Raw genomic sequence first — 13,348 nt, 5'->3', positions numbered from 1 at the left:
TTCTTGTGATAGAAATCTAAGGGGAAAAACCTGAAGCCACCTGATATGTGACCATATTAAAAAAGCTAGATCTGAAGCAATGAACTAATGATCTTTAAATACATTGGAGTTTATATCTGTTGATATCACTAGCAGTATATCAAGACTTATGCCACAAATAAGAATTTTAGTCTTTCAGATTACTTCCATAAAGTTCAAATGGTTTGAGATTTTTCTTTTCAAAAGTAAATTAACTTTTGTTTGTTTATTTTTCAGCCAACTCAGACTGTGATGCCTGGTCAGGTAATGCGCGTTACAACCGGTGCTCCAATTCCATGTGGTGCTGATGCAGTGGTGCAAGTGGAAGATACAGAGCTCATCAGGGAATCAGATGATGTGAGTCATGAGTTAAAACTCATTTTTCTTTTGTGTTCAGCAGAAAATGGCTCATGATACAATCGTGTAAATATAAAAGATAGTCCTACAGAAAAACTCTTCTATTAATCTCAGAAGTTTGAGAATTTTCACATCAATTCCTAGTGGCAATTCTTCTCACTTTTTCAGGCTGTGATAACAGTACTGCAGACCTACCTGTCCTGACACTGATTTTTCATCACAGTTGTTGAATGCTGACACCAAAGTATTTGGGAGCATGATTTGAGTGAAAGGCAAATGCCTCCCAGAGATCCGTAACTACAGTCCAATTTGAGTGCCTAGTGTATTCACATTTTAAAATACAGAATAGTGGCAATCAGACATTATATTTCCTTCTTTTCTACTGAGTTCACATTTAGCGATAGAGCAATTTTCTTTATATTTCAGGATCATCCTGAAACTCAGCAAGATGAGGACTTTAAAAGTTCTCCTAAACTCACCAAGTAAGAAGGGGAAAAGTTTTCTTAAAATACATATTGATCCCAGAAGAATACATTGAAATACTGCAGTGTGTAATTAAAGCTGAATATGGTTTTCTGTGGGAAAGTGAATTGTTTTAAGTGCTGCAAAATCCGTTAGATGACTTGGATTATTTTGAACTATGCTATGGAGATGGTTCTATGTTACCAGAGTTGGTCTCATTTCAGCAGAGGGGAATGTGGTGGATTTTGGAGAATATGTCTTGTGCACATACCTTACAATAAATGCATATGTTTAGAACAAGGGGGTTTATTATGTAACAGGGGAAGTAAGAGCCCCCCAGATTTTTTTAAACCATAACTAAGTTTCTTCAATAGACCTCTGTGCTCCTTCAAAATGAGAAAATTACTGAATTCAAGACCTCTGAAAACCAGGAAATGGATAAGGTGCATATTCCCCCAGAACATAGTCTTAACTGTATAATTTGAACAGATTTTCCAGCATACCTGTAAATCGTATTAGCACTCGATCTTACAAATGCTGTGAAATACCACAGAAAAAATATGAGTATTGCAGTAGTAATTCTGTATGCAGAGTTGTCTTAACAAAGTAAAATGTGTTTTTTGATGAAGCACAGGAGCTGTCTGTAGACAACTGTATCCGAAACAGTCCATCTTAGACTTCCTTTGTGTTCAGAGAATTCTTTCTGAATCATTGCCTTCACTTACCCAGCTGTGATTTCAGGACACCATTGTCATGTTTGCCATCATCTGACACATTTAAGGCAAGAAGATACGTCTCTTACTGACACAGCTTCCAAGTTCAGTTTTGGAATGAAGTGTGTGCATGGTTCTCTGCTCAAATCAGCCTTTACTTCTCTGCTGCTCTTCTGACAAGCTGTTCCACTTCGCCATAGCTCTATGCTAGCATTGTGATTGCAGCTGGGGTGTAAGCAGATGAATTCTAGTGTTCAAAGCTGATGAAGACAGCAAAAACTGAAACATACTCTCATGATCTTTTCTCATGCCTTATTACTGTAAATGCATAGATTTTTGCATCTGATGAAGTCAGCAAGCTGTCTAGGCTGACCTTCTTCCTAACAATTTACTGAGTCAGTCTTGCTTTGAGGTGACAGATGTGTATGTGTAGATTATATCTTCCCATAAAATACACCATTGCTTTCACTGCTTGTTAATCATCCCATTAGCCTCACTGAGCAAGTTTTCTGTGGCCATTGCCCACCTCATCATGAGAGGACTATCACATTGCAGAGCAAGATACATGATAACCTGTTATTTTCTACTTCTTTGGATGACTGTCTTTCTGGATTCCACTTTTTCTGTGCATGTTCTCCTCTGCATGTGAGAACAGATTATTTGGCTTTGTGCTTAAACTCTGAAGTTTTTAGCGAATGGTCAGCCACCTTCAGTTTCCTTTTCCTGCCTGTAAGTGTGAGGTAGAACTCTTCAGTTTCTACGTGTCCTTGAATACGCTACTCTGCTAATCCTGTACATAAATAATTAGTATAGTTTAACTAATATGTATTTTTCTCTCCTTTTTCATGCCTCTGTGGCTACATATTTCAAGAATATTTTTCTTTTTAATGTTAAGAACTCCTTCAGGGCTGGGATTTAACTGAAATGAAATCTCTAACATCTGAAAAATGTTCTTCTGAAAAGACAGAGAGTACTTTTAAAAGGAGCTCCTTGACCTCTAGTGGTGGTAGCAGTACTTAAATATCATAGCAAGCATTCCCTAAATGTCTGTAGAAGTCACAGGCCTGAAAGGAATTACATCTATCCAGCAGGAAGAAGAATTCTCATCAGCTTGCCAAATGCACAATCATTGAGAAAGATCCTTGCAAAAACATGTCTACATCCTTTTAATTTTGAATTTTTATGTCACTTTGTAGGAAAAAGGAGGTCAATGTGATCAACCAAAACAAGAGTTAAATCCTATATCAAGACCAAGCATCAGTATATCAGTATGGATCCTGGCTGTTAACAACCATCAGAGTAAACCACTTGGACATAGTTCAAAATATATTAATACACAGCAAGAAGAATGCTGCCTGATACACACAAAATGGAGGAGGGTGTTCTCAGCATAATGCCATACCTCCCTGCAAGCCCTACTTGACAGCTTGAATTATCTTGTAAAGCATTCTGGGATATCCATCAATTCCATAAATAACATTCTCTGCACATCACTATGTTGTCCACAGTCACACTTCCCACAGTGCTCTTCAAACCTGGGATTACTAAAGTACTCAAAAGCCTTTTTTTCCCTTGTTTCCCCTAATCCAGCCGTCCTAAATAGGACCTTTTCTATTACTCAAATGTATCATTGGCACTCCTCTTGATTCCCTAGAAACTTCCTAGCTATCTTTAAATGTTATCAAAGATATGGAAAATACAAATCTTTGTGACTGGCCAACCGTCCCCAGAGTATTATAAAAATAAAATAATTCTTAGACTAACTGTTGCCCCAGGTTTTCATCACAAGCCTAAAGTGTCTTTTACAGCTTCAGATGGGGATAAGGGAGATAAGAGGACATCCTGGGCACCAGCACAGCCATTTTGGACACTAGCAGCCAAAAATAGTCTCTTCTTGTGTACAAGAGGAGCAGGTATAAAAGAAACAGAATTTGCATTAAAAGCGTATTTTGAAAATACTGTGATAAAGTAAGAAATCAGTTTTTTCAGAGCTGATGTTTTTGTTAGTCATTTCCTAGTTTTCAGGGGTTTAAATTTATCCATTTTCACAGTAGATAAACAGAATCACAATCTGTAACAACACGTTCATTAACATTAACTTTGGGGCCTTTAGTTTAAAGCACTTAGGTTGAACTCAAAATGCAGTCCATATCACCTTTAAGAAAAGAGACAAGTCCCAGTGTCCTATACAACACTATTGTTCCTGTAAAAATTCCAAATGACAATGACGTGCCTTATTTGTCTTGTAATATTAGTTTCTGATTTATAACTTTGAGGTACTTAAAGTATGAAGCACTACGTGATAATGTAAAAACAAAATCTGTTCCAGTCTAAGTAAGTATAGATATAGTGCTACTGACAGGCTGGCACTATCTCAAAGCTGAGTGTCTATATCATCAACCCACTTGCAGGGCTTATAAATTAAATATTAACAATATAGTCCATGTGCCATTTATCAGCATTGAATGAATTGCCAAACCATTGAAATTCTGAAGAAGTAAACACAAATATTAAAGTAGGCATCAGACTTTTCAGGCCATTGTCTCTTGTTCACAGTAAATAAACATGATAAATAAGCCTTTTTCTGGTTTGTACAAAGCTCTCAAGTAGGAGTTTCTGCTACAGGGATCTACATGAAAATCCTGAAACAGCTAGAGCATATAGCTTCTTCCCACCATTCTGTAGATGTAGTGACATATTGTCTATCAGACTAATGGTCTTTTTGAAGTGCCATCATTGAAATTGTTGAGCAGATCAGGTTGGCTGAGAGGAGTAGAAAGAATCCACTCGGTATACCAGATCAACAGACAAACATAAGACTTAACATAGGAAAGACAGGTAAAACCAGGTACCATAAAGAAAGAAAGGTAAAACTATGTGTTCAGTGCTGGTCCTCCCCTGGTGAGCTCATCAAAGAGAGAATTTCTCATCGTTTTAGCATACATTATATTACAGTCTTGACACACAGATCAGGAGAACAGTGATGATGCTTAAACCATAAGGTCTCAGTGTAATGAGTACTGTAAGCTGTGTAGACTTCTGAGAAATTAAATCTGATTAATCTCCTTTGAATAGCCCAGCTGACCATATTTGATCTCCTTGTTTTTGTAGGGCACAGAAGAACTAGAGGTTCGAATCCTGGTGCAGGCTCGACCAGGCCAAGATATCAGGTCTGTAAACATCCTACTTTATAAATAGTAAAATATCTCTGTAAGGAATAGAAGGCCTGGTGATTTTTATAGTCATTTTTTAACCATAAGTAGACTGACATTTTGACAATCTTACTAATGAACATCCCTGGACACTCCTCACCGGGAGCAGGACCAATCAAGGAAAGATACTTTCAATGTCATTCTGTTTTTCTTTCATTTTTTTCTGTACTATGATTTTCAGACCTATAGGACATGACATTAAAAGAGGTGAATGTGTGCTGGCTAAAGGAACCCACATGGGTCCATCTGAGATTGGTCTCTTAGCAACTGTTGGAGTAACCGAAGTAGAAGTTAACAAGTTTCCAGTAGTTGCAGTCATGTCAACAGGGAATGAGGTAAGAAAAATATATTTAGAATCAAGGTCTGTATTACTATGTCTTCTTCTGGACAGTGTTTTGGATAGTGACTTCCACCCTATTCCCAAGTAGACTCACTTTTTGAGCTGCAATTCATGCTGACATGAGGTATTTTTGTGAGTGATCAACCTGTAATCAGATGCTTGTGTTTTCTCCCTCAAGGACTCTCTCACAAGTCTCACACACTGTCTTTGCAAAAATTTTGGTAACGTATCCAACCATGTGTCAGCTACTTTTCTCCTGCCAGCAAGGGAGGACCTGTGGGGTAGCCAGGGTTGTAATTCATACTGCCAGTCATGACTGGAAGAGTAATTTCTTTTGAGCAGCAGTCCTCTGTAGCTATAGTGCAAATGGCAGATAACCTGTCTTTGAAAACTGAATGGTACTACCAAATGTCTTGTTGTAGTATTCTGCCTTAATATTTTTTTTAATAGTAGCACATGTTGAAATCCAGACAATCTCCTGTTGGTAGAACTCCAGACTAGCTTTCTAATTGCTTTGTCTTAACTACATCAGAAAAATCACTTTCAAGATTAACTTAATTTATTAATTTTACATATCTTGTGGGTTCACCCCAGCCAGCAACTATACTCACTTAGTCCCTCCCGCAGTGGGTCAGAGAGAGAAGAGAAAGAAGCAAAAGCAAAAGAACTTGTGGGCTGAGATAAAGTCAATATGAGGTTTAAAGGCAGCATGAAGTTTGAACTATAATTTTGACTGTCCTTGGAGACAAACTTTTTGAAATCCACACATAAACATAAACCCAATAGCTGTATTCTCATACAGCTTGAATATGTTGAATTTTGAAAACTTTTAATATGTTGAATTTTGTCATCTGGTGGTGTCCTTACAACTTCCACAATCCCAGTGAAGGTTACTCTGTGACTACTGGGTACTGTGGTGGCTGAGGCCAGCCTTGCTGGGACAGAGTCTTGCCAGATTTCATAACATAGACAGGGTCTGTCGTGCGGGAAGCTTACCGCTCACCGAAGAACAAATCCAAAGAGCTACAAGGATTACAGGTCATTATTTTCTGAATAGTATCTTCCCTGTGACTGAAGGTTCTTGCATGTCATTAAAGGGTTCTTTACTGATGTGGGCACTCTGGTTTTTATCATGTGTTAAAAAAGATCCTGCACAGTGGGTTTCTTAAACATCCTATGGAAACCTTCACAGAAACAGAGCTGCTAGCCAAAGCATCAAACTTTAGCCATGCTTCCCTTTTGGTTATTCTTACCTTACTACCTAACACTCTTGCTGTAATTTTGACAGATACATCATTATTATTATTATTTACGTCCTGTCAATATTGTGTTGTCTTTATGTGTCCTACAAAAGAATTCCTAATATATGTAAAATATGTGTTTACTTTTGTATGTTTTGTAGTTTAACTTCCAAAATATGTAACACATGTAAAGCAATTGCCATGATACTATCTTGAGAGAAAGTTTTTCATCCAAAACAGTATCTGATATAAGAACCAAGCTTTAAGCTTCTATGATTCCAGTACAGATTGTTGTATTTAAAAAACATCTTTATTGGTAAGTAGACAATTAATTTCAAATTTTTTTTTCATACTTTTAAATATGGTTAGCAATATCAATGAAGTTCCTTTAAAACCATTTAAATAGAATCAATAACCTGGAAACTTAAAGTTTGTGTTTTGATTTCTAATGTTTGAGATTAGAAACCAGGTAGTCTTAAGGAGAAAGAAGGTTTTGCAGACATGAAACAATAGAAACAAACTAAGCTACATGCAGGATTGGACTAAACAAGCACATTACATAACTTATTAATTTAAATTCACTAAATCACTTTACACATATATTTTATGATAGGTGTCTAAGAGTATCCTGTCTAATCTAAAGAAGAAAATGCTCACTTGTGTAAAGGCACAGTATTCCAAGGAGACTGACTGAGCATGTTTCTCATTTTATAGCTACTGAATCCTGAAGATGACCTCTTACCAGGAAAGATTCGGGACAGTAACCGTTCAACTCTCCTAGCTACAATCCAAGAACATGGCTACCCAACAATCAACTTGGGAATTGTAGGAGATAAGTAAGTACCACATGTTAGTAAAGATGTCACTTCATATTCATGTGGTGCGCTTTATGGCATCCATGGAAAAAATAAATACCAGAGAAAATGGCACTCAGTGCAAGTGTCACAGTGTTGTGACAGGGCACATCTTGGAGAAGATTTTTTACCCTTTTCATTAGAGAAATAAGTAAGTCTATTCTAATAATAAGAAGAATCATTTGATAAAATTTTTATTGAATGGTGTTTATCTTGTTTTGCCTTCTGTTTGTTGAAACATGTATTACTGCTGCAAATTGAATTTATTGCTGCAGTATCATCACAAGCACGATACTTAATACACATAAGAGGAGACAATTCTGCAGCAACTATACTTTTTTCTGATCCAATAAAGGGAGAAGGAAGGTTTCTCTCAGAGATTATTTTCCACGCCAAAATTAATTTAGAGTATAAAATTTTGTCACATTCTGAGTAACTATCTTTTGGGGAAGGCCCCACTGCTGGATGTAGCTCAACATTTCCAGAAATACGTCAAAGAATTTAAAAGAATCTGATTTTTTTTCCTTTTCTGGTATCTCTACTTTGATTGCCACAGAGTAGTACCCTGTGATCAGTCTTTCCGTTCATCTGACAGTGATTGCTCCTTGTTTCCCAGTGGTAGTGAAGTCACATCTCCTGTTGAGAGCTCTAGTATAAGTATTCACAGTGCAAGACTTTAAACACAGGTAGCAAAGTTCTCAAATAAAACTATTATATCTAGAGATCAGGTTCTAGATTTACATATCTGCAAAAAAAGAAAACGGCCACAAAAAGGCTATTAATCATAGTCAGCTGCTGAGAATCATCCCTACATAAAAGGGTTGGCAGCTTTTTTCTCCAACATATGGGAGGTGGAACTTTTTGCCACCTGAATGACCGAAAGTTGCTGCTACTGTCATCAACATTACTGTCAACATCAGCTTACATACTGTCATTAACAGTGGGTTAATCCAATGGAAAAGATGCTTTCCCCTGAACATCTTTCTGGTAGCTCCTCTGGCAAAGTAAGAATGTAAAGCGTGTTTGTTCTTTATGACCTTGTCCTAACCAAATAGGTATAGTCTCAAATTTGCTGTATAGTGAACTCCATCAGATGGAGAGTTTAATTTAAGGTCATTGTGCAAAACTATAGCTATGTACTCCATTGCCTTCAGGAATTTTTTCTATAACCTCCTAGGTATGGAGTGTCTGTGAAGATAATTAATCTTGAAATCTCTCAGTAATAATAGCAGACAATTTTAGTGAGATTTAAGGCTCAAGAGAATTATTTTACTTTTCTATATTTTTTACAAATATGTTTTGTGACCCTTTTTTATTTGTTGGATGCTAGCTGAAAACTAGACAGCAAACATGTATGTCAGTCAAAGGCAGACAAGTGCCAGCAACTTTGCTTTCAGTTATGAGAGAGGTTGATACTTTCAATTCTCCCTATTAAAATGTTCTCTGTGTCTTGAGATAGTATTACCTTGGCAAAGGTAATAAGAGTTCTTTTTAAACTTTCAGTTTCATGCCTGGGGAGTCATTTCTGCAGAGGTAGTTATTTTGGCTCATAGAATAGCAATAATGAGCCTCCAATTGTACAGTGATTTTGTATTTTGCAGTAAGTTTTCAAGGAATAATTTGGTACTGTTGATTTAGCCAAGAATCTTAGCAATTCTTCTGCTGTTCTTCTTGCACTCACATGCCCAATCCATATATTTACAACAAAATGCATCTGCAGTTCTGTTTCAGACAAATGGAAAATCTGAATATGTAAATTAGTTTGATAATAAGTACAGTATTATTTCATTTTATAATAAAGCTACTAAGAGAATGTTGCCCATATGGATATTTCAGTATATATCTTTTGGACTAACATGACTGATTTGATGGAGTACCATGGCACTTGAAGAAATCCAAGAGTCTTACCAGAGAGATCTTATGAAGGGTACAATTTTGATGTTTTAGTTAGCATGTTTATAGAAAAGGTGAACAAGCCTTCAGTGTCTGTTTTATGGTTTACTGGAGCTAAACCATAGATTTTGTATGTTTGTGTGTGCTCGTGTATATGTGCAGTTTATTTTGTATGTATAATATGTATCTAGATAGTGAAAAAGAGAAAGATTTTATATGCCTGCAATACCTACAGATGTAGTAAAAATACTGGCAAACAATACTTTTCAGAAGGGAAACTTAAGAACTTGTAATTTTTTCTTTGAAGGTATCACTGTAATGTATTTCTTCCTTCCCATATTTCACATTTTGGGTTTGGGTTTTTTTTCTGTTTCGTCTTGTTTATACATTTTACATTGAGTAAATTTTACTGCATTTTACTGGGTGTGAAAACTGTTTTAGAGTAGTATTTGCAAAGACAAACTTAGAGGTAAGTGTTCCTATATTTCATTTCAGAATATGAATCACTCAGAGGTGTTTAGGTAAGACAATAGCTTGTCCAGCTGCTTCAAAGCCCAGGACTGTGATACATGTAAACATGTTCCAACAGAGAATGTGAAAGGATGGGGAAGCACTTGGAATGTCTGTGGGTGGCTGCAGAGTAGTTAGGAGCACTCTAAAAATGTCTTTGCATATTAATCATACGTGAAGTTACGTTTTGAACTGGCCATTCAAGTGTCACTTAGCCTATATTTGAATTCTCAATTGAAACCAATATTTTATTTCTTTTTGGAGCATTTTAAGAATTTCTGAGACTGTCATTGTTTGTTTCCCTTCTCATAAATTGTATATAGGACTCAATATTCAAAATGAAAAACAAGTCCAAAACACATAGATAAAATCTACAGTTAAAATCCTAGAAGCAAGCAATAGGAGAAAAGAACAAAGCTGGAAAATGCGATATAGCTGAAGTTATGGATGGCTAGAAGCCAAGATTTTCTCTATTTGTGTTCTTATCACGTAAAAATCAAGCTGTTTGAAAAGCACATATCTCTGGGTAGAAATGGAAGATACTGCATTTCCAGAACTACTCTAGACAAGAAACAAATGCAAAACTAAAAATAAGGAAGAACCCTTCTGTTGTCGTTCTTACTGTTGTGTCTTACATCTTTGTCTGAATCACAGAATCACTTGCTAAAAAACTGCAAAAACAACTGGCCAGTTAAAACTGGTAATCCCATGTACTTTTGAGTGTTGTCTCACATAACAAGACAAAGGCTTCTAATTTCATTTCATTTGCTTGTAATGTATGAAATTATTTGGTTCTTTGGAAACCATTGATAAAAACAAGAGTTACATCTCTGATCTGATCTGTAGAACTCTATTAACTTAATTATCAGGATAGTTTTGTGTCTGATGATTTCATTTGTGGTGTTCTTTGTATCCACTGTTTATTTAAAGCTGTAAAGTTTAGCCCTAGCAAAATCTGCTGTAGCGTGGACCTCTGTTTTAGAAAGCCATCTTCCATTTTGACAGTTTTCCTTCTATGAGAGACTCTCATATTAAACTTGCTAAAGAATTTTGATTACATGTAATGAGTTCAATTTCCTCCATTTTTACCTTTGTTTACGTGAGTACATTTTCCCCTTCTCTGCATTCTTTTACCTATCTTCTAATTCCTTTATCATTTTTCTGAGAGACATGTATAACATTAGCTGCTTCCAGCTGCATTTTCATTTTTTGAGCCTGTGATTTCACAATGGAGAAAGAAAGAATATCTCCTTATGAGAAGAATTTAGGAAATTCATATTATCTGCTCAGTTGCTTTAAAAATTTATCAGAACAGTTATAAAATCAGCAGTATATGAGAACTTTTCTACGTTAGAATTGATTAGTTTCTCATTTATATACCTCTTTTTTATGACATACTGTTTGACATATAGCGTCTAAGTGACAGGTAAACCCATTAAAAATCACCGTTGTTATTGTGACAGCATTACTGTATGATATCCCTAAAATAAAGGCTTTGAAAGAGTCCTTTCATATTTTGGAAGGGATACTAAGATTTCATTCAAGGCTTTAGTCTGCTTAAATTTTATGTTTGCCATCCAAAAAGAGGTTTAAATCTTTTGTACTTGTGTGGGTTGCATGTAATTGCCAGTATTATAATTCAGATGGAACATCTGGAGTGGAGGAGAAGAGCGGGAAACTGTTGCAACTCTAAAATTTCTCATGCAATATCAGCTTGACAGACATCATCATATGAGTTAGAGTATGAGTTATAGGCAGAATTCAGCCACAGAATCCTAGCCTCTCCCTACACCAGTTTAATGTCCAACTTGGGTACAATCAAATATACTGTGAACAGAATTAGTAGTAGTAGTATCATTTAATAAATGACTGCAAGAAAAGGCTTGTTAGAGAACAGGCCTTAAAGCAAATGTCACAATATTAGTTTTTGCTAAAGTGACTTCAGTTCTAGATCTGCTCAAAGAATGATGGTGTTATAAAGTGTGATCATAGCCTAATGAATCCAGGGACACTGGGTAACGATTTGAAGGCAATTCAGATATGGACATCCTCTCTTCCATTGTGCTCTGTCAAGAAGAATATTCTCCTTTTCAAGCCGAAATGTTTAATATCTGTCACAACTCTTGATAATCATTAGGGCAAACTTCAGATAAGTTGTCATATGTGACAAGTCATCTCACCTAGTGCACATTCAGAAAACACAAAGCAACATGTGAGCCAAAACAGAGGTGGAAAAAAGAACTTGTGAAACAGGGCAGTACAAGTCCCAGGGGATCTTCTGTACCAGTAGGAAACTACATACTGTGACAGGTAATAAAATTTCATTCCGTAGAGGTGACAGGTGCAAAGGTAATGCACAACAGTGTGTCATTCTCATAATTGTTCTCAACACAGGCATGGACTTCTTCCTGAATTAGCATTTATAGAATCACAACCCAGTAGTAGAACGTGACACTAAACAGCAAATAATAAAGAGGACAGAATACTATGAAAATCCTCTTACATTTGAAAATAGAGGGAATCTGTAACTGTATTTGTTGGAGTGTACTGTAGTCTATTTTTGAGGCATATAGAAATATTTTTTAAAATACTTGGAGACATAAGTTCTTTTTACAAGAGAACTTCAGCCTCTAGGAGCCAAAATATCATTCACTTAAATTACTATCAACCTCCTTAATATCTAGATCATATATAGGAATTTGGGTTCCCAAGTCACTAAGAAATTTTTGAGGATTGAAATTTTACTATTAACACCCTAGAAGAAATAAATAATTAAAACTAATAAAGGCAGTAGATACAGAAAGATCAAAGAAGTGGTGAATGTTGAAGATGGGTCACTGTGTCAGCAATGTGAATCACTTAGAAAACTGGTTATTAGTATATTATTAACACAACCAAGTATGAATTGATATATATAGGACTAAAGAATGTAGGTAAAATTTACAGGATGGAGGATTATATCTTGAGAAGTAAAGATTTAGGAGAACCTTTGAGTATTGTAGTAAGTAATCTGCTAAATACAAGTTCTAGCATATGTATAAAGAGCTAAGTCTCCTGTAGAATTAGAAGGTTATTTTTGACCTTACCTTTGTATTCCCAGGACAAGAACACAACAGGATATTGTATATAATTCAGAGGAGAACCATTAAAATTTTTAAGTGGTTGAAAGACGGACCATATACTCCAACAGTATCAGAACTCAGGCAGTTCAGTTCAACAGATATTCTTACAAGATGACTTGATTACATTCCAATAATACTGAGCCACATGGAGAATAAACTTTGAATAAAGTTTCTGTTTCAGCAGCAATGGCTAGATATTAAAGTTAGACTAATTAAGACTGTAAATAAAGCATATTTTAACAGTGAAAGTAATTAGTTATTAGGAAACTATATCAAATGCTTTGATAGATACTCATTTCAAAGCAAGATTGGATATTTGTTTAAATGTGATCTGCAGTTCAAACAGAAGCAAGTTCAGGGAGGATCATAGATTATATTGAGTGCCAAATCACACAAAATTATCAGAATTATTTCTCCTGGTCGCAAATAATCTCTTAACTCTTACTTCAGATAATTAAATATTTTGGTGTTATACTAATGGACAATTTGTAGTAGAAGCACAAAGTCAGAAGACCAGTACCAGCAGAAATAAGACAGCAACAGCGATCTATAAAGACAGAATGCATGTCAGAGCTTTGGCTATCAAATGAATTTGAAACTTTCTAGAAATTTTGACAAGATGCTTT

General features: G+C 35.8%; 1 protein-coding gene across 1 annotated transcript in view; it reads left to right on the top strand.

Moving 5' to 3' along the window:
- GPHN (gephyrin) overlaps window positions 1–13,348 on the top strand; it is a 220,178-nt gene that overhangs the window by 185,442 nt on the left and 21,388 nt on the right. The window contains exons 14-17 of the mRNA XM_010574278.1: window positions 256–375; window positions 4,662–4,720; window positions 4,944–5,097; window positions 7,058–7,179. Coding sequence (XP_010572580.1) covers window positions 256–375; window positions 4,662–4,720; window positions 4,944–5,097; window positions 7,058–7,179 — 455 coding nt within the window. The remainder of the gene's footprint in view (window positions 1–255; window positions 376–4,661; window positions 4,721–4,943; window positions 5,098–7,057; window positions 7,180–13,348) is intronic.

This window comes from Haliaeetus leucocephalus, unplaced genomic scaffold (genome assembly GCF_000737465.1).
Source record: "Haliaeetus leucocephalus isolate CR32 unplaced genomic scaffold, Haliaeetus_leucocephalus-4.0 Scaffold417, whole genome shotgun sequence".
Taxonomy (NCBI): domain Eukaryota; kingdom Metazoa; phylum Chordata; class Aves; order Accipitriformes; family Accipitridae; genus Haliaeetus; species Haliaeetus leucocephalus.
Note: the sequence above shows the minus strand (reverse complement) of the source record. Positions and strands in the feature narration are given on the sequence as shown.